Genomic DNA, 22,071 nt, shown 5'->3' on the forward strand with positions numbered 1-22,071 from the left:
CAATTTCCGATAGTAATATTGCTGCTGCCATCTTTGGTATTAAAATCCTTATCAAAAACAGAAAATATCTTGCATAATTATTATTTCTCTCAGTGTAGGCTTGCTCGCTCACGGTACGAAACACAACGGCGCATGCACGTCAAAACGGGCAATAAGCAATAACAAACGACAACAACAACATACCAGTTAACCCATTGAAGCCTACTACAACAACTACTACTGCGCTCAGTCGACAGCGACGCAACGCGTCGCTGCTTTCTACGGCAGCGAGCGCCCAAGCTGCGGCAGCGGCTCAGTTGCTGTCGCACCTGGCGCTCAGTTGTGGGCAGCGCGGCCAGCTAACAACAACGGCAAACAGAACAACGGCAATCGCGACGCGGACTCAGCATTTTGTTATTGTTTTCACGACTCAGAACTTTTAACGTGGAGTTTGCCTGCCGACAAAAACAGAGAGCAAAGAAAGAGCACACTGGCGAGAGAGTTGAGAACACAACTGGAAGTATTCGTACATGTGAGGGAGAGCGAGGGAGTGTCTGTGTGAGTGTGAGTGTGTGTGAGATCAAGATCTGGAAAAATCAGCTAGCTGCAGCTTCTCGTCGCCTGGCTGCAACAGTTTCGATTCGTGCGCGTCGCTTGCAACATCAAATTTCGCTTGTTTTCGGTATTCGGTTATTGGTTTTGGTTTCGGTTTCGATTTCCGTTTCGATTTCGGTTTTGGTTTCGGTTTGTTGTGCTTACTGTGTGTGGGAAAAAATGCAACAAAAATGTCTGTCCATTAGATGTAATCGTTTTGGCGCTTGTAATTGGCGGCAGCTGCTTTTGTTTTGCCTTTAAGAGCAGCCAACAGTGAAACAGGTGCGTCAACGCATAACCGAAAAAAATAAAAAAAGCTGATATAAAAAAAGTAATGCACATTACAAAACCAGTAAAATTTAAGTCGTAAAAAATTATATAAATAAAAATCAAATCATTAAAAATGCATTAGAAGTTTGAAAACTCATCGCAGCAACGGAAATTCTTAGATCTACAGCTTGTCAGCAGTCTGTTGCACAGTCAGTCATTCAGTCGGACACCTGCAATGACTAGTGGAAATTTTGCATTCGACTGGAAGATGCACCACACTACTCAAGTCCAGCTTCCCATAGATTTCGAACCGCTCCAAACTGACTCATTAAATTTCGTACTAAAAGTGAACCCACGCCATTTTGAAGTGTTTTATATCATGTGCTTTTTCGATTTTTACGACCTGGCCGTAAAGCCAAAATCACAAACCAATAAATTTTTTGCTTAGTTTGGTTTTGGAGAGGGATTTCGTTGATTCTGTTTAATTGCTGGCAGACATTGGACTTGGCTTAAATGAAATACCTGACTTAGCCATCAAAACTTGGCCACCAACGCAATACACTTGATTCAATCTCTGTCATTATGGATTCTTTGTGTGGGTTGCATTTGCCTGGCCAACTTATGGATAGAACTATTGAGTGGAAACCTTGTAGTGTATAAATATTTGATAATCATATGCTTGACTCAAATGCTCGCTGCGAAATTGCTAACATAGTTTCAAAGAACATTTGCATATTATGAGAATTCTAATGCAGTAAACACTAAGACATTTTGCACAAATTAGAGTTATTTTCAATTTTATTTTAAAGTAATATTTTTTTAAAATTTATTTTATTAAACTAACAGATTTGACTGACTTAAAATTTAATTATAACTTCTTTTCAGTAGATTTTTTAGCCGGCTTTTGAGAGGGCGAAAAGAAAGTGCAGAAAATAGAACATATCTTACAATATGTTATTATATTCATTTTAAATTAGATATAAAATAAGTTTAATTTTTATAAGTATCTTCTTCCATTGAATAAACTACAATATTAATTAAATTTTTCTTTGAAAACAACAAATTTCCCAGGTAGACTTGAAAATTAGCAAGTGAAACGTATAATTACAATTTAATATTGTGTGAAAATGAGAATTGCTAGCATCTAAAATGTGATAAACATGTTGTATACTCTTGTATGTCTTATATATAACTTCATTGTCAGATGCATGAATTTATGATATTCATGTTCACGTTTCACGAGTCATGGAGTACATAGCAAAAGTAATTTATCTAATAGATACTTGAACTGCTCATCAAATTGACATAAAACAAATGCTAGGCATAATGCGGCCTGCTCAGCATAATGAATTAACATGAGCAGCAATAACTATATACAACAATCACTACAACAAATTTACTTTACAGTGAACTACAACAGCAACAGCAGCAACAACAACAACAACAACATACTGGAGGCAAATGCAGTCAAGGCGTGCTTAATTAACATGCAACTGGCAACAAGTAAACGACAGCAACAACAGCAGCAACAACAGCTACAACAACAGCAACAACAACGTCGACAAGCTAACGACAGCAGCACGTCAAAAAGTGCAATCGAAGATATCAAAAGAAACAAAAATTGCCGATAGGCAACAACATCAAAAGCAACAACAACAGCAACAACAACAACGACGTCGTCAAGCTGTCTAACTAAAGTTCGCCAATCAGTCAAACTAAAGATGCGATGTCCAATGTTGCAAAGACCTTGCCCTGCAGCTGTTAATTAAAGCGCACAACAGCAACAATTGCAACATCAGTGTACAGCAACAACAGTTGCAGCAACAGCAACAGCAACAGCAACTGCAACATGTAAGTAGCAGCATGGCATTTGACTTTCTTTCAGGCTGCCATCATCAGCAACTGTTGGTGACTTTCTAAGCCAGTTGCCAATTTGGTGCAATGGCAAGTTGCAGTTTTGGCAACATGCAACAACAGGCAGCAAACTTGCAACTGGTTGCTCACTGCCAACAATTGTTTGCCGGGCACTTGGGATGGCGACTGGGTCGCGTGTTTGACACAAATGCCTCGCATAGTTTTGAAGGCGGTTCGGACCAACTGCGCCTTATGGTCAAAACCAGCATGAAGTATCAGTCACACACATGTACTCACTTATATGTACAATATTTGTTTGTATCGACAGCGACTGCTTCCTGCGCTGATTGCATTTTAATAAGCTTGCCGCCTATCTCAGAGATACTTTAGCGCGGCAACCAAATGTTGCATGTTTGCTTAAGTAGCCGACGAAATAAGAGAGTAAAAAAAAGCAAAAATAATAAGCAAACTGTGGCACGCAAACAATTTCGAAGCCAAAATGTGGTTGACGGGGGCACGGATCGCGTGCCAATGGCATGCCGTGGGTCACAATGGGTTAACTTCGTACATAATGTGGCCATAAAACTGTTGAAGTTGCTAAGAGCCACAGGGCAACGTTTGAAATTATTAGCAAATTCTTTGGTGATCTTATCTTAGAGAACAAAGTAACTATAGACTCTACAAAAATTTAAATAATTCAACGTTGCTCATCTGATTGTTTCTAGCCAAACAATGCAAAAAAAAAAAACATTCTAAGAAGGTGCTGTGATTCTTATCAGTCTTATGCAAATAAAGTAATTTTTTGTTGCATTAAAATGATTAAAATTGAATTAAAAGATAAGCAAATGATTGCTTGGTATATTTAAAGATTGTCTTATTAAGTCTTAAATAATATATTCAATATTTGAATGAGTTGAAAATTTCCACTGTTGATCACTTTATTGCGGACTGTGGCCCACTGTAGCTAATTTTTCTTCCCATTGAATGGCGGCGGCTACTTTGATGCAAAGATCTGTGGCATCGGCTTGGACTTAAGCAAAGTCTTGGCGTATTGGTTTTTGTACTCAGTTATTTGGCAATTTGTCGATCGCACATTACGAGTATACAAAGTTTGTTTTTTTTTTCTTTGAATTTTGTTGTCTGTCTGTGGTGTTTGGCATAGTTTTCAAAAAGTATCTTTTTATAAGCGGAGCGGCTGGTGTTGCACATTGCCAGAGACGCTTAGCTTTTAATAGGCTTAAAGTGCTTGAGCAATGCATCGACTCGTCTGTCTGTCTGTCTCTCTGTCAGACAGTCTGTTTGGCTGTTCGGTTATCCATCAAACCATTCACAAGCCATTTGCCACGCCTCTGTACAACTGAATTATGAAACGACAACGAGAACAACAACACAGTTGACCCTCAAGCAGGAGTCTTGCCACAAATGAACTTGGCTAACAAAATAAACAAACACAAAATAATAAACAAGCAGCGGCAATAAATGTTCGACAGTGCAAAAAGGCCATAATAATAAACTTAAATAAACACACAACCACAAAACAAAAAAAAAAACTCTAAACATAATGTGAACAAATTTGAGCGCTAGTCAAGTCAACAACAACAACAACAACAGTGGTTGTAGCAGTGGCAACCACTTTTTATGCTATTTTTGTGGCCATTTATTTTTTTGTTAGTGTCAGTCATTAGCCAAAATATGGACACCAATGTAACGGATATACGAGTATGAGTACGAGTACTCTAGTCCAGTACAATGTCTAGAGAAAAAGTTTTTGGAAAATGTTTAATCATAAATTGTTGTAGCTACACTGAACTAAAATCTCAAGGCCTTTGGTCAAGGTGAAAATTTCTGAATTGAGAAATAAGTTACAATTACAAGAGCAATAATAATTTTAAAATGTATGGACAGTGATTGAAATAGTTAAATATTAAATTTTGATGCAGATTTAAAATTTAAACCAAATAATAATAAAATTGTTAATGATAAATAGTTGAGATTTGACACAGATATGACAGTTTCAAGTTTTCGAAAACGGGAAGTATGTAATAAATGGAAAATGTTTTCCAATTTTGACGCAGAATCAAAATAAAGGCCAAATGATGATAAAACTGACATTCCGCAAGGAAATCGGCTAAGATTTGAGAAAGTTATGACAGTTTGAAGTTTTCGAAAAAGCGAAAAAAATAATCGAGATTTTTTTTAATGTTTTAAATAGTTTACGATTCTCATTAAGCAGGGAAATTAAACTAAATTTTATTTATTGTAACGATATAACGTTTAAAAAGTTAATTTATCACTTTTAAAAACGTATTCGATAAAGAATCCACAATGTATTTGAAAATCCGTTCTTCTCACATTCGGTATCGTGTGTCTTTTTGGGCATATCTAAATACACACGTTTTTCTAATCAATTAACTGAAATCTGAGCCAAGCTTAAACGCATTGTGCGGTTTTCTAATATCTCAACAACGAGTTACCAACAAAAACAACAATAGCAACAATGTTGCGCGAGTCGTGTTAAAAAATTGCTTTGAATGTATTTTATTTTTATTACTCGTATTTTCGTTTTCTTCAGATCTTTGTTTTTTGTTTTTCGTGTTTTGTTTTTGTTCTTCTCTGTTCGTTGTTGCATTGTTTGAGCGATTTGTTTGAATTGTGCCGACCGGCGACGATTGGAAACTTGGGAAGATGTCTCGCCAATGCCTGCCCCACTGGGTCTTCGAGCTTGGAGCTTGAAACTCGGGTTGGCTCTGTGTTGCCTCTGTGTGGCATTTTATCCAGTCACGCTGCAAGTTATTTGCGTCGTGCCCAAGAAGTTCTCCGTTCTCCCTTCTCGGTATTCAGTTCTCTGTTCTCTGTTATTATGCCAGCCGGTTCCATCATCAATTTCATTGGTGAAGAAACGCTTTGCTTTGCAGTTTCGCCCCAGTAATCGGAGCTTTAATTTTGATTTATGCAGTTGCCAACAGAAACTGTGGCAGTTGCCGGTGCAAAGAATATTCCTCAGTCAGTTTACTTCCAAGTAACATTTTGTACAATTTTATATAGATTATAGAGAGACAGCTTATAATGAAAGATATTATTCATCAATATTAAATACTTCTAAAATTGATTATTATGTATGTTTTAGAGATTTCGTTTCGTCTACATATTGGAAGGATAGATAGAAAGGACTAAAATGTTCATTAATATTCACATGACAAACTTCTTTATTTATTTAATTTTTCTTGGCACATACTTTCACCTGTAGAGCATTACAAATTCGACTATACTTGAATATGACTTGGCTTTTTGCTTAACTGGCTGATTGCATTTTTTTTATATTTATAAGATACGAAGTACATTAGGGCTTAACTGGATGCAGCACTTGCTGAATTTTGATACGTTGCAACGCGCTGTGGGAAAGTTGCATATTTTTGTGGCAGCTGTAGTGGCTGATAAATTTCAGAAGATTACCAAATTTATTCATATCGATTTGCAGCTGTCAATCTCATTTCGTATGCAGCAGTTGTTATTTGAGATTTTTGTTTGAAAATCCCCTTGCCATATTTGTAAACTTGTATACGAGCAATTTGCAAGTAATTCAAGTCGAGTTTTTGGATTTCTGAATGAAATCAGCAGCCTTGGAGACAACTTCCGTTGTTGCCAATTGTGAGAGCTACTTGTTGACTCATTGTCTATTGTCTGGATGTGTCGGAATGCCTCTTTGGCATCAGCTTAATGTCCAATTATAATTTGTACAACGGCAAAATGTTACCACTTCAAGGTTTGCCCATTGTACACTCGCAATCGTAATGGCATAATTATTATGCTTTAGGCCAATTGAAATTTGCAGGCGTGATCTCAAGTGTTGAACAGAAATTACTTCATTTTTTTGCCGTTGGCTCTTGTGGCTTTTTGTTGCGGTCAAGTGCCCGATGATTATCTATAAGTATCTGTCTGAACTTTGAAGTTTATCGATGTTGTCAGACGACAAAAGATTCCGAAAAGTATCTGTTAAAGAGTTTTGTATTGCTATAAAGCTAAGAAGTATGCCAGCTTACTGGGAATTGTTTTTTTTTGTGATTACCTTTCATAATTTGATCAGTTTTATATAATGAAATTTTGATAAAATCCCTTTTATCCTACGCCACTGTCTGAAACGAGTTTTGGGCTTACTGTGAACTGTCAACATGATCACAACTCATTATTTACACTTCACATAGTTGCTATTTTTGGGCTATCGAGTTTCAGTTTTGTTTTGTTCTCGGGGTGCCTCGTTTGCATATGACACAAATACGGTTTCAGATCCTCAGTTGAAAAGCAAAAAAGCAAAACTATTTCTCTTATGACCAAAGCCGACTGGCGTTAGAATTGTTTACAAGTTGTCACCAAGCCGTGAGATCCGACTTGGCCTCCAAATATTTGCATATATATTCGGTATTTTAGAAGCGTTCCACCTGCTAAGCAAACTTGGCCGTGTCGGACATTTGCGCAGCAAAAAAAAAAAAAATCAATTTTAACTCGGAAATTGTTAATGTTTTTTTTTTTGGAATTTTCATTTTTGTTTATGCGCTCACGACCAGCTCATAAAAACTGGGCAGAAAAAAAATACAATAAAAATAAGGCAACAAAAAGCATTTTTGCATTAGTCGTTGTCGATGTCTGCTTTGGCCTTTCAATGAAATCAGCGACTTACTTTCTCCGGCGTGCATTTGAAATTTGAAATTCAATTACGAAACTCAATACGCCCAGGTCTTAAAAGTCGCTTCAACTTATCGCTGGAGGGTAATCAATGCAATAGCGTAAATGTTTATTAATTGGCGGCAAACGGTGTGCAAAAATAAATTGTTTACCCAACTATGGGATACCCAGCACTGAAAAGATAAAGAAATTTAACAAAAAAAACCAAAAGGAAATGTGTGACAAGCGAACAAAGAAGGCAAAGTTGAGGATTGCTATTCAACTGGGATGCACATGGTTTATAAAGCGGCGTCATCGCCTCATCAGCGTAGGAAAATGCACATTGCGCATACGCCCCGAGGCTGTAACGTTTGCTTAATGCCGACTCGGCTCTTTAAGCATTCATTGTAAGCTCTAATCACCCTCTACTTAGCTGAAATGTTTTTGCAATGATGCAATATGCGGGAACTTGTCTCTGATTTACAGTCCAGATACGTGCGATTGAAATGGCAGCGATCGGACATTGAGATAACTGACAAATTACGACTTGAGGTGATCTCGAGCTGAGCTCAGCTGGCAAAAACTGTTCGACTGTGGGTGGGCAGGTCAGGCGAAGATCATGGCTCGAGTTGCTCACCTTTTCTAGTCAGAGAGAGCCGGAGAGAGAGTCGGAGCATTGTCCGTGCCGCCGTCGATTGCTATCAACTTTAATACTATATTTATGTCTGGCCTGGCAACGACTATATCATAATTTACGAGTTGAACAACGGCGTCAGGCGTCAGGCTTCAGCGCACGCGTATATTCTGTTTTCGATTATGCGGCTCATGGCATTTGGCAGTCATAAGCTTTTTGCAAGTCCGTAGAGGCCGTTGTCGGCCTTGATGGCAGCCGCCTTTGGCGTTTGTATCTTGCGCTTACATCTTGTATCTTGTATCTTTCTGGCCGCCGTTTGCTGACCACATGGGGCGGCAGCAGGAAATTTGTTAGCCTGTCATAAACTGCGCCGAATCGCATAAATTATGATTGCAACGGGCTACGATCGTCCGTTTATCGATACGTCTATGCAAAAATACAAAATAAAAAAATAAAAAAGTAAAGAAAATTCCAGCCTTTGGAGCAGCGAGCGAAAGTGTCGAGTGTTGTTCTAGGAAATCATTTTCAACAGCAGGCCCAAGGCAAAAACAATTTCTTTTAATTAATTTTCAACAGCTCTGCAAGCTGCTCTATCGTCTAGAGTCTCTAGAGTCTAGACGCAACTCGACAGCTAGAAATACTTCACACGCCAACGCTAGCACCGTGTGACAGGTGCTGATTGAAATGACCCCAAAAACGCGGTACGTCATTAAAAATGGGAATGTTTTTCACACTCTCGCCTCCTCGACTGTCTTTTTAACTATCAAAAAAGGGAGGGAAACATTTAGAAATTACACAGAATTCAATCAGATTAAATACTTACAACAGGAGATAGCAATTATCTTTAGCTGACAAAGTTGATCTATTCAATTTGTATATAAAATAAATATTGTATCCATAAACGATAAATAGAAGATGAAGTTTATTATGGTTTAGTTTATTGCATAATTGAGTTTACTTTGTTTTCCATCTTGAAATGTATGTATTTTTTTGTTACATATAACATTTTATTTATTGTTCAATCACTTTGAGTTAGTTTACGAGAACAAATCTTTAATTGCATCGACCATGTCCTCCTATAAAATGTAGAGCCAAGGATTACAATCACATCACAGCACAAGCTAAGTTTAAAATAAAAATTTACTTACAAATTTATCGGTTATATCGTCCCACAAATTAGCATTAGATTCGGCTACACTTAGTGCCAAAAGTATAGCAGCACATGTGAATAAATTGTAGTTCATTTTGTTTCTTATTTTTTTGTGTTGCTCCGCTTGGAAGATGCTTTAGTTGCTGCTGGAAATCTACGACTGACAACTTATCTGACCATGTGTATTAATAAATAGATCAACAATAGCTGCTCTCGCAGATAAAGCGTAATTTGTCAAAAAAAAAAAAAAAATTAAGGCAATGTGCGTAAGAGATGTAGAACTTATAAAATCGTATATACCCTAATTACTTTAGTAGTGTAAATAATATTTATCGTTGAAACTTATAGAATTTAACTGAAAATTATTATTTTTAAAATAAATAGGTATGTTTTTTTTACATCAAAGTTTTATTTCGATGTTTACAGAGTATACAATAGTTGATTGAAACTTTTTAAATCAGAGCGTTTATTAATGCCTCTTACTCGAGAAGTAAACAAAATAATATCATCAACAGCATGTGTATGTGTATATACATATATGTTCATTTTTGAATACTTATGTTTAATCAGCACAAGAGGTTGTGTCTCTTTAGCATAGTAGATAACCGCAGTCTGGCCGACTTCACTACTGAATACTCTACATTTAAAAATATTTTAAATTTGAGTGAAAAACAGAAATAATTAATAATAAATATTTTAACAGTAGCTAGGTGGGAAATACCATATTGTGGCATGGAATATCTTTTTTAAAATCCCATTTTATAAATATTCTTGCTAACCAAACAGTAGTTCAATACTCAGCGGGGTTTTTTGAAGAAAAACCGCCGGAGAGTTTTGCGTTGAACATAAAAAATGTAAAATACAATTGACAATCACCAGAAAAACTTAGCAGTTGAATAAATGAGCAAATGATTAACTGATCAACGCCGGCGGTCAAGCTGGCACATAAAAATAATGATTTTCAAGCAAGGCGGTAATAAATTAAACAATACAAAATTACATTAGCTACAACACATCAATAAAACATTTTCATTGATCCCGAGTCGAAACTAGAGATTGGCGAATGGAGACGCCTCGGGCACCGGCTTTCATAGAAATCGATTGGGTGTGACGCATAAATAATTGCAGGCATTTATTTAAACATTTACTTGGGGGCAATGCCAGAGCAATGAGATATCTATGTGCAGAATTGTCTAACGCATAATTAAAAGCCGTGAAATCCAGAGGCAAAACTTGTTTATGAAATCATAGATATCAAAAATACGATATAAGTCTTTGAGTTCAAACCGGCTCTTAGCTCCAATAAGTTGAAGTTAATTTGTATCTACGCCTCAGCCTCGAGGTCCGTGACAATTTATACCAATAGAATGAATATCACTGCCAAAACTCATGAGGCATGAAATTTTGTTGTTAGCTCGTTAACAGTTCGGCGAACCAACTAAAAATTATAAAATCATACGTGCTTCTTTCGAAAACATTTACATAATTTATAAATAAAAATACATAAATCAACCCAAGCATAGTTGTCTTACTAATACTGAAATAAAATTATAATTTCATGCATTGTCACTTGAGCTAGTTGGAGTTCAATACACGCTCGCCACACATCATCACATGGAAATCGTCGCCTACTTATAAGGCGGCAATTGTGTAAATAGCTTTCCATAATGAACTATTGATAATTATTGTTACAGGCAAACATTTAATTTAAACTACAATTCAATTAACTATTTCAATAATTGACGCTGTCTTGCTGCTGATGTCATCGTATCAGGTGCCGATTGGGTTTTAAAGATATAGTATTTAGATTCGTAATTGATCGTATTCGTTAATATCTGTCGTTATATGATAGGAGACAGTTTTTTCTGCATAAATTTTTATAATTTTTTATAATATATTATACAAAACTTGTCTATATTAAATTAAAAAAGTTTTTATATATATTTTTTTTTTTGCATACTTACTTTTGAAACTCTATTTTAAATTGTTATTTTTTGTCGCTTTATTTTTTATATTACTTATCAAATACATAATTTTAAACACATCAATAAACTAATTTTATATAAAAGCATTTAAGTTTTGTTTAGTATCTTATTGGCTTAAATAATACAAATTTTCAATTAAATGTTGATTTCAAAACTCTTTGAATATTAGAGTATATTCTCGCTCTAGTTCGCCCACTTTAATATATCGCTGATCGCATTTTAGCACTCAAGCAGCGTGTAAACCTCAATTGTTCTCTGACTATTGTTATTTCTGTGCATGTCAGCAAGCAGACGTGGAGTGCACACACTGACAGACTGCATGACATGCAGTTTGACACATTGTAATGACTTCAAGTGTTTGGGAGTTATCTTATCGCTGCCTGTCAATATGTAACTGTGTGTGTGTTTGTTTATTTACACGTTGTTGTTGCTTTTTGGAGCAACAAAAATATTATGTATGTTTTGTTTACAAACTGAACAACTGCACTCGATTATTGAACCTTTGCCTAGCTCGTGTAAAGGTCTAGTGAAAAGTTCTCTGTCTAATGACTTTGCTAATAAAAATGATAATGTTTGTAATTATTTTTTCTTTTTTTTTTATATTTTTGTTAATTATCTATTGATCACAGCTGTATATATAAAACGCAGTGCATTGCTTGCAACATCAAAGCAGGCCACGTCTCACTCCGCTTGCCGGCGACACCTTTTGGCTTCATCAATCATTTTTATAGGCGTTGCAGGCGCAAAGAACCAGCACATATTGACGCTTCTGTTCCCAGCGACTCCAATGGGTGTTCTCTAATACACACAAATACATACGCAGATATGTTAGTGTGTATACACAACAATCCAATAGGTACTCGTACTCTCAACTATAACTATAGCTGTAAGCGCTTATCGGGCATGACGCTTGTTTGGGTGTTCCAACAAGTTACGACGCCGACTGGCAATCTGACAAACTGGCTAAATGACTAACTGGCAAACTGTTGAACTGGTTTGCTGTTGCCGTTGCTGTTGTTGTTGTTGTATCGGACGCTTGTATTTATTAATTATCGTATCGATAACTCTCTCATTTCTGAGCTGTGCTTTAAGCCAAAGAAAAGAAATAAATAAATACTAGCGGCAAAGCCATTTGGCATTGTGTGTTGGACTTAACAAAGTTCTGTCTGAGATTCCATTGGCGCTCTTTTGTGGCCGTCAGCAAACAAAATAAAAAATCAAAACAAAAACAAATAGGCACTCACACACACAGTCACGCACACAAATACACATTTACAGAGCATAAAGTTCAGCGGGAACTGGTAAAGTTTTTCTCTGTTGAATTCAGTTCGATTCGAGCGATTTTCGAGCGCGGAGCGTGCACGTTCCGTTCAACTAAATGCACTAAACGGTCAACTAAATAAATAATAAAAAATAAAGAATATAAAAAAATTGGTTGTGTGCTTGAAGTGAAGTGTGGCTGAGTCAGCCGAAAAAACAAAAGAAGCATTTCTCATGCCCAAAATAGTCGAAAGGTTGTGTCGCGATGGCGTGAAGTTTCGTAGCTAATCAAATTAAATTAATTTCGGCATAGAAGTTCCCTTAACCAAATATAAAAACTGCCAATTAATTAAATACTGCCCAGTGTCAGCTAATAAAGCCATTCGGAAATTGCGTATGCAGCATGAGTCTGAGTCTCAGCGATATCGGAATTGGAATCGGGGCCGGTGGTGGACTACCCGGCAATTTGCTGGGCTACGATGAGTCAAAATTTGCCGAAAAGATAACACACCTGACACCCACGGAACAGGAAGCCGTTAAACGATTTTGGAGGTAAAGATAAGCCATGCCACCTGATCTCTGCAGCAAATTATAGATAAAGTTAAATACAGAACCGCGGAAGTGTTGAAAATGTAAATTAATTGGGCGCAGTTAACAGAGATTAAAGATTACACTCATTGCTTTAGGGAGAGTGTGTAGGTGTTTGAAAGGTGTGAATGCAGTTTCAAGTTCGACTGAGGAAGAATGAAAACCAATAAGTTTTTATAATAAATCATTCACTCATATAGACAAATTGCTTCAAATTAATTGGCAAAAACTTTAATAGAAAAACCTGTTGTTTATTTTTAAACATATGGAAAAAACAACTTAATATTTGGTTTTGTTTTAATTTATTGGAGGCTAATGCATATTCAGACCGTTTTCAAAGCTCATTAACCAAGCTATAAAATTGCATAAAATTACATAAATTGAAAATTTTGATAGTGGTCTGAATTCTTTGTCATGTGTTCCATGCGACTAAAAGTGCTTCAAAAAACGCGTGTAAAACGCTAGAGAAACGCGCCGTTAGTATTTAGTTTGCACTGGGAGAGAGGGCCAACTGTTTGTTTTGCTATTGACAACTGTTCAAATAGAACTTATTTATCAGATTTATAAATAAATCAATGCAGTGCTGTATATGAACACACTCGCAGCGTAGAATGCGACAAATATGCGCTACGCAAATGCGTAGATACCAAAGGTGCACAGATACAGATACAGATACAGACACTAAGATACAAAGATACTTTAGTGTGCTTAGTTCCACACTTGCTTGCGCTGTTGCCTGACGCAGGAAAATTATAATAAAATATATCAAGCTGTCAGCATTTTGAGTTTTTCCTGCGGCCCCTTTTGTTGTCATTGTTGTTGCCGTTGTTGTCGTCGGTATTTTGAAACATCTTTGAAACTATGCGCGCCACAAAATCCACAATAATCTGTTTGCCATGCCATAAAGCACAAGGGTCCCAGGTCCCAGGCACTGCACTCATTAGTGAACTTCGTCTGTGTTCCCTTTCCCCCGAGTGTCGCCCCTTTCGCGTCCAGAATGTTTTCCCGGAAAATTGTACACGCGTGGCGCATTTCTCATTTTCATTTTCATTTTCATTTGTTTCACTTGGTCGCAACGGAAGCTGCAATTATTTATAATTTGTTTTTAGCTTTTATTTTGGATTTAAATCAGAGTCCTTAACCTGATGCAATTAGGCCCGAAAATGGCGCTGATGGAAAAACTCTGCCAACGGGCCGTGCATTTTCCTATCTTATTAGATTAATTGCTTGTCATGTTTTCCACGCTTACGGCAAACACAACAACAGCAACAATAATAACGTAAGCAACATTGCTGCTGATTTAAAATAAAATAAACAAATCATGTTGAAAGCCGTCTTGCAATTTGCTGCCATATTTTTCATGTTGCGTTTCTTTCGATTCCAAAATTTATGTAAAATGAAAATTTATGCGTCAACTGATTTATGCGGTTTTCCGTGTCGCATGCATGACGGACTCACTGACTCCCTCTACTCTTTTCCACCTCCCCCCTATTTTTGATCCCCCCGAACCTACCTCCTTCATCGTCTGCGTCTGTCGAGTTGCATCCATGTGAAACGAGCGGCGGCATCGCTTATTTTTGGAGTGCAGACCAAATTAATATGTGTGTTTATGATTATGATACACGAATCGTTATGCTTAGACATAAATATTTCCATGCATCTGCAACAACTATGTCAAAAAGTCGGTAAAGCGTGGAGCAAAATATAGATATACACTGTATGTGGCATATAAATTCAGTATTTAATTCTAAATACATGTATGCATGACATCTTTTTGGATGACCGTTAGTTTTGGCCAAGTTGATGTTAATGGTTCCTTGACCAATTAGTGTTTAGACAATGTTTGACTCTCGCAAAACTTTGTTTACTTCAATTTAAAAAACTTTATTATTAAGTATTTGATTTTTATTTTAATTTAAGTTTTAAATTGTAGTTGGAAGACTGTTTTATTTTTAAATATTTATGTGGAGAATGGCAGCATAAATGATCAAATTTAAATTTTAAATCACAAACTTTCTGATCCGGTAAATGAAAAGGTAACAGATTCTTTTGAGCTTTAGCTACTTGTTTTCCTTACGTTATTTTCAGAAGTTTTTCAACTACACTTTTACGAGCTTTTACATATGTGCAATTTTGCTAACAAACTTTTCTCTTTTGCTTTACATTTTCAGGTCGCTCGTTTTGCGGAGTCAACGCGCCTTCATTGAGGAAAATGGTACGTGGAGCAGCTTGTCGTGGGCTTTATATATTTTTTATTTAGCTATAAAATCGCGGCTTAAACCCACATGCCGCTGACACTCTGCCACACTCGGAATCGGATGTGGGTCAACTTGACGCCCGCACAAATGTTCGTGGCGTCTCTAACTTGGTTTAGTTGAGTCTGTGGCAATGTCTTTGTTCTGTGCAAATTTGTCACAGCAGCGATAGTTTTTATGTTGCAGTTGCCTCAACGCACTTTCTATTGTCCAGACACGCTGCCCACGTGCAAAACTCGGCTGCAAGCGACTTATGCAAATTCCTTTAGGCCATGTCTGTCACTTACGTTGCGTCGTTAACGCCCCCAAAACAACATTTGCAATCTTAAATACGTATTTCGGCGCAGAAATACATATGTGATTTTTAATTAAGCTCGAAAGTTAAAGCCGGTTTCTGGCTCAAATATTTGGCACCATATCGATATAGATAAATATTTAATTTTTTTTGGGCCAATTTATGACAGCGGATATGAGTTGACAGTTTTGGACGTGGGCGTGGCCAGTTTGTTGGCGTTAATTGATGCAATTAAATGCGAAATGTAAACGCCAACTTCACTAGCCAAGTTAGTCCCAAATTGGACTCATTAGCCACACGCATTTTACAATAAGTTATTTCTGTGTGTGTGTGTTTTTTTATGCTTTTCGTATAAATTTATGTTGACGAGAAAATCATAAAAATACAATAGCAACAACAACAAAAAATCATTCATTAATTGGATAATTTTTTTTTTTTTTTTTCATAAAAATTTGTATATTTTATTTAAACTGGTTTTCTGCTTTAGTGGCAACTTAATCTAGTTTTACATTTAAGGAACAATTGATCACAGGAGATACATATATAGTTATGTTATTTACACAAATTGAAGGAACTAGTTTGGCACCTTTGAGTCTCTTAGGGTTTGGTAGTTAGTCCCAGGCGTTGGGCCATGTCGAGGCCTGTAGTTGCATAACATCGCCCACTTTAGGAACCTTTAAGTCTCTTGATGTCCCTATTTCGCATGTACCATGGTGCGTTGCATATTCGCCTCAGGATTTTGATTGGGCAACTCTGATTTTGTTTAAGTTTGTTTTTGCCGCAATGCCGTAAATTTGAAGTGCATATTTCCATATGGGGCTTAATATGGATTTATAAATTGTGACTTTGCTGTACAATGACAGCTTATTTCTGGGAGCCAGTAACCACGCCATTTTTCTGGCCTTTGCCATTACCGATTGTCGGACCATTGTTGTATGTGCTTGGAAATTGAGTTCCCTGTCCAGTACAACACCTAAATATTTGTGGGCTCTTGTGCAGGGTGGAGCCCAGCATCAATGCCGCTGCACGACAATGTCCTTGTAAAGGTAACATTTGCGCATTTGCTGCTGTTGACGCCTATATTCCATTTCGCGGCCCATTTCTCAAAGCTGCACACGTAAAGGCTTCGTAGCTAGAAAATGCTTGGACTTCTGGTCAACACAGCAGTGTCATCCGCGTAGGTTGCTATTAGCACATCGTCCGCGTCTAATCCAGTTATAACGCTTGAGGTAGGCATATCGGCTGTAAACAGAGTGTATAGCGTAGGACCAAGAACGCTGCCTTGAGGGCCTGCGCAGATTGGGCGCTTCGAAGATGTTGCGCCGTCGACAACTACTCTGAAGCTTCTGTTCTTGAAGCTACTTGTTGGAGCTGCGGCGTTAGGATGTTCTTGAGTTTAAAGAGGAGGCCATCATGCCACACCCTGTCAAAAGCTTGCTGAATGTCCATGAACACAGCTACTGAATACATTTTTTGCTCCATTGCATCTAGGGCAAAATTGACCACACGATGAAGTTGAATTGGATAATTAAATGCGTAGAAAAAGTCATAAATTGGACCACAGTGCCGCGATCCATGGGGAGCACTTTAAAGCAAATCAAAGAAACATGGGAAGAAAAACTAAAGACAAATCGAGAAATGTCCGCAATTAAGCTATTTTTGCTTGCAGCGTGCACTATTAAATTTGAGATTCTATTAACTTGGGTATGAAATATGTTTTTCTGAGCCCCACAAAAAAAAAACTATTTATTGTTGAAAAGTTGACGTTTAATATTTCTACCTAGAAATTGTCAGTAATTTAATAGTAACTTTTATAGAACCTTAAGCTTATTTTTTAGAGATGGTAGCCATTTTAGGATCGCAAAATTCATAGTGCTTTTAAGTAATGTTTATTATTCAACTGTCGGTTTTAATTTTGGTTATTATTTAAGTAATGTAGTATCTAATGAAATATGTGATAAATTAGTTTAGCAGGTTATAGGTTAGGTTAGGTTAGGTTCTAAGATGTCGTTTTATAATAAATATGTCATCGAAATAAACAGACCTAGGTCAAAAAATTTTTTTTTATCGAATTTAAAAATATTTGAATGCAGAATGTATTTAGGCCAAATCGTGATAAAAATGACATTCCGATTGAAAATCGGTTCAGTTTTTATCAAGTTATGACGGTTTGAACTTGGTCATACTGCGGATTACAAGCTCAAATTTTTGTTCGATTTCACATGATTTTTTACAAAAAAAATGAAAGGTTTCAGAAACAAGTTTAAAGTGTTGTTTTATACTAATTACGATATAAGGAGTTGATTAAAAGTGAAAACTTGAGATTTAAAATTTTGAATTTTCAAAATTTCAAAGGGGGGACCCTTAGCATCGAAATCAATATCTAGTAGAATCAAGAGGAAAATATTTTTTTTTAAGACTTTAATAAAATTTAAATGCAGAATGAATTAAAATGCCAAATAATGATAAAAATGACATTCCGCTTCAAAATCGGTTCAGTTTTGATCAAGTTATGACAGTTTGAAGTTGATCATACTGCGGATTTAGCCACTTTACAAGTCCAAATTTTTGTTAAATTTTACATGATTTTTTACAAAAAAATGAAAGCCCTCAGAAACAAGTTTAAAGTGTTGTTTTATACTAATTACGATATAAGGAGTTGATTAAAAGTGAAAACTTGAGATTTAAAATTTTGAATTTTCAAAATTTCAAAGGAGGGACCCTTAGCATCGAAATCAATATCTAGTAGAATCAAGAGGAAAATATTTTTTTTTAAGACTTTAATAAAATTTAAATGCAGAATGAATTAAAATGCCAAATAATGATAAAAATGATATTCCGCTTCAAAATCGGTTCAGTTTTGATCAAGTTATGATAGTTTGAAGTTGGTCAGACTGCGGATTTAGCCACTTTACAAGTCCAAATTTTTGTTCAATTTCACATGATTTTTTACAAAAAAATTGAAAGGTCTCAGAAACAAGTTTAAAGTGTTGTTTTATACTAATTACGATATAAGGAGTTGATTAAAAGTGAAAACTTGAGATTTAAAATTTTGAATTTTCAAAATTTCAAAGAGGGACCTTAGCATCGAAATCAATATCTAGTAGAATCAAGAGGAAAATATTTTTTTTTAAGACTTTAATAAAATTTAAATGCAGAATGAATTAAAATGCCAAATAATGATAAAAATGACATTCCGCTTCAAAATCGGTTCAGTTTTGATCAAGTTATGACAGTTTGAAGTTGATCGTACTGCGGATTTAGCCACTTTACAAGTCCAAATTTTTGTTCGATTTCACATGATTTTTTACAAAAAAATAAAAGGTCTCAGAAACAAGTTTAAAGTGTTGTTTTATACTAATTATGATATAGGGAGTTGATTAAAAGTGAAAACTTGACATTTAAAATTTTGAATTTTCGAAATTTCAAAGGGGGGACCCTTAGCATCGAAATCGAATCTTGGTCGAAAATAATTAAATTTTCTAAATGAACAAAATTTGAATACAGAATGAATTTGGAGGCCAAATAATGATAAAAATGACATTCCGCTTCAAAATCGGTTCAGTTTTGATCAAGTTATGACCGTTTGAAGTTGGTCATCTGCGGATTTAGCCACTTTACAAGTCCAAATTTTTGTTAAATTTTACATGATTTTTTACAAAAAAATGAAAGGTTTCAGAAACAAGTTTAAAGTGTTGTTTTATACTAATTACGATATAAGAAGTGGATTAAAAGTGAAAACTTGAGATTTAAAATTTTGAAATTTCATTATTTCAAAGGGTCCCCCCTTACCATCGAAATCGAATCTTGGTCGAAAATAATTAAATTTTCTAAATAAACAAAATTTGAATACAGAATGAATTTGGAGGCCAAATCATGATCAAAATGACATTCCGCTTCAAAATCGGTTTAGTTTTGATCAAGTTATGACCGTTTGAAGTTGGTCATACTGCGGACTTAGCCACTTTACAAGTCCAAATTTTTGTTCAATTTCACATGATTTTTTACAAAAAATTGAAAGGTCTCAGAAACAAGTTTAAAGTGTTGTTTTATACTAATTACGATATAAGGAGTTGATTAAAAGTGAAAACTTGAGATTTAAAATTTTGAATTTTCAAAATTTCAAAGGGGGGACCCTTAGCATCGAAATCAATATCTAGTAGAATCAAGAGGAAAATATTTTTTTTTAAGACTTTAATAAAATTTAAATGCAGAATGAATTAAAATGCCAAATAATGATAAAAATGACATTCCGCTTCAAAATCGGTTCAGTTTTGATCAAGTTATGACAGTTTGAAGTTGATCATACTGCGGATTTAGCCACTTTACAAGTCCAAATTTTTGTTCGATTTCACATGATTTTTTACAAAAAAATAAAAGGTCTCAGAAACAAGTTTAAAGTGTTGTTTTATACTAATTATGATATAGGGAGTTGATTAAAAGTGAAAACTTGAGATTTAAAATTTTGAAATTTCAAAAATTCAAAGGGGGGACCCTTAGCATCGAAATCGAGTCTTGGTCGAAAATAATTAAATTTTCTAAATGACAAATATTTGAATACAGAACGAATTTGGAGGCCAAATCATGATCAAAATGACATTCCGATTGAAAATCGGTTCAGTTTTGATCAAGTTGTGACAGTTGGAAGTTGGACAACTCTTTGACTCAGCAACTTTACCACAACCGTACCGGTACAAACGTTTCGGTATTCGGTTCTTGACAGAGAATATACCGGTACCGGTTCCGGTGTTATTCCCTGCTTTTCAGTTATGGAAGTATATATAAATGTCTTAACTACTATCTTAAAATTTACAGAATATTCAGAAATCAACTAAATAGAGAGTATTTAGTTTTCAGTACATTTTATGTTTTTTTTTTTTTGTAAATTTCCATCAAGTTATTTGCAGTTGTCATTTTGGTCGTGTCAGGCAATTAGATTGAACAGCGGCCGCACGTGTTTAGCATAATTAAATTTTTGCACTTTACGGTAATTTGTTGTTGTTGTTGTTGTTGCTGCTGCTGCAATTGCACCGTTAGCTTCATTAGCTGCAGCTGCAACTGCCGCCTACCCGTGGCAGCCTTAGCCCAATCTCCTACCAACCAGGACAACCAGTTTTAATTTTATTTTTTGTTTTAATGCCTTGTATACACAGCCAAAGGGGTATTAAAAGTATGCAGAACTGAGTAAAGTTATAGTTAGCATTCAAAAGGAAATAACATTTAGTTTTAAATTTTATTTAACAATTTTTATTGAACAAAATCAAAAACTAAAGTTAAATTGAATATATTTTAAACCAAGTGGCGTATCCTTAATTCCCACATTTTGTCGCAAACTGAGACTTGGGTACAGGGTAGCTCTTTGACAGTCATTCTCGATTTAAGTGTTCTGTCTTATATCTCTTTTGGTTGTCGCTCGAAATTCATTCACAAGCCAGCTTCATTTTGTATGCTGGGCAGCTTCTTCGTCTTGGTCTTCGCTCGAGCCGCCCACACGGAAAAATATAGACATTACAACCGGGCCATGATCATGATGTTAATGTGGCTGTTGATGTTGATAATAATGAGGATCTGTTGTTGGTTTTTGGGGTCTTTTAAGACTGCAAAATCGATGTCCAATTCCGAGTATGACTTCAACTCTCAATTCTCGAGTCTGAGTCAGACTTCGAGCTCTACGTGCCTGTCCAGCAATCTGGATACACTCGTAATTTACCTTTACTTGCAGCTCACTTTGTTGCCTGTCCACTGGGCTAATTTCTTAATTTTTATGTGAGCCGAGTGCGCGATTTATGTCATTTTAGGAATAAATAGGCACCTTATATGGTTCCCTATGGGATTGTGTAAATTAAGTTGTAAAGTTTGGCCCACAGATGTTACAACAGAATAATTTAACGTATTGAAAAAGGGAACTTAAAGGGTTATTTGACTGATTTGATGCAAAAAGTTGTAAGTTTCATTTTTTTTGGTTCACTTACAGTTGCTTTGTTGATCAATTTTAATAACATAACTATCTAAAGGTAAAGGCTATACTTATATATATTAAAAATAATTGCTGCATTATTTATATGAAAGGAAGTATTAATTGCACTAAGCAATTCTGTTTAATAATTTATTTGGAATTTGGAACAAGCTTGAATATTCATTACAAATGACACGGAACAGATGTTATTTTAAGGCTAACGATTCTCGGGAAATACTGTGGTTAAAATAATATGACAAATGAACCTAGAAATTAATTTACAAAAGCAAAACTTTCTGATATTCAGTTGAATAGGTCAAAATATATTTTGTTTAGTAAATTTGGTTTTTAAAACATGTAGCAGACAATTTAACCTCTAAAGTTCAACTAGCCTATCAATCTTTTCAAATAAAAAGTAACTGTCAATGAATTGCAATAGTTGTTGTAATTCAAATTGCCGCATTATTAATTTGCACTTTCATTTTGCAATCGAAACAACAAACATTTAGACGAGACATAGACAAGCACTTAGCCAGACGATTTACCAATTAGGCGACATTAGGCAGACCGCATTCTTTGAACGCCCACAAAA

At 35.7% G+C, this 22,071-nt stretch overlaps 1 protein-coding gene and 1 long non-coding RNA gene across 3 annotated transcripts in view; one reads left to right on the forward strand and one right to left on the reverse strand.

Moving 5' to 3' along the window:
- Positions 1–320: 320 nt before the first annotated feature.
- LOC117783054 (KN motif and ankyrin repeat domain-containing protein 2) overlaps positions 321–22,071 on the forward strand; it is a 33,986-nt gene continuing 12,235 nt past the window's right edge. Inside the window, exons 1-3 of one of the 2 annotated variants that reach the window (XM_034620227.1) lie at positions 321–855; positions 2,251–2,694; positions 15,145–15,188. In XM_034620227.1, the coding sequence (XP_034476118.1) occupies positions 2,693–2,694; positions 15,145–15,188 (46 nt within the window). In that variant the 5' untranslated portion in view covers positions 321–855; positions 2,251–2,692. Of the gene's footprint in view, positions 856–2,250; positions 2,695–12,387; positions 12,938–15,144; positions 15,189–22,071 lie in introns of those variants that run through there. The other variant, XM_034620225.1, reaches the window with a different exon arrangement.
- Positions 8,907–9,300, reverse strand: LOC117783057. The gene is made up of 2 exons (XR_004617344.1): positions 9,139–9,300; positions 8,907–9,066 (listed from the first exon to the last, which is right to left on the reverse strand). It is a non-coding gene; the product is annotated as an uncharacterized LOC117783057 (long non-coding RNA).

This window comes from Drosophila innubila (assembly GCF_004354385.1).
Source record: "Drosophila innubila isolate TH190305 chromosome 2R unlocalized genomic scaffold, UK_Dinn_1.0 1_C_2R, whole genome shotgun sequence".
In the NCBI taxonomy this organism is placed as follows: Eukaryota; Metazoa; Arthropoda; class Insecta; order Diptera; family Drosophilidae; genus Drosophila; species Drosophila innubila.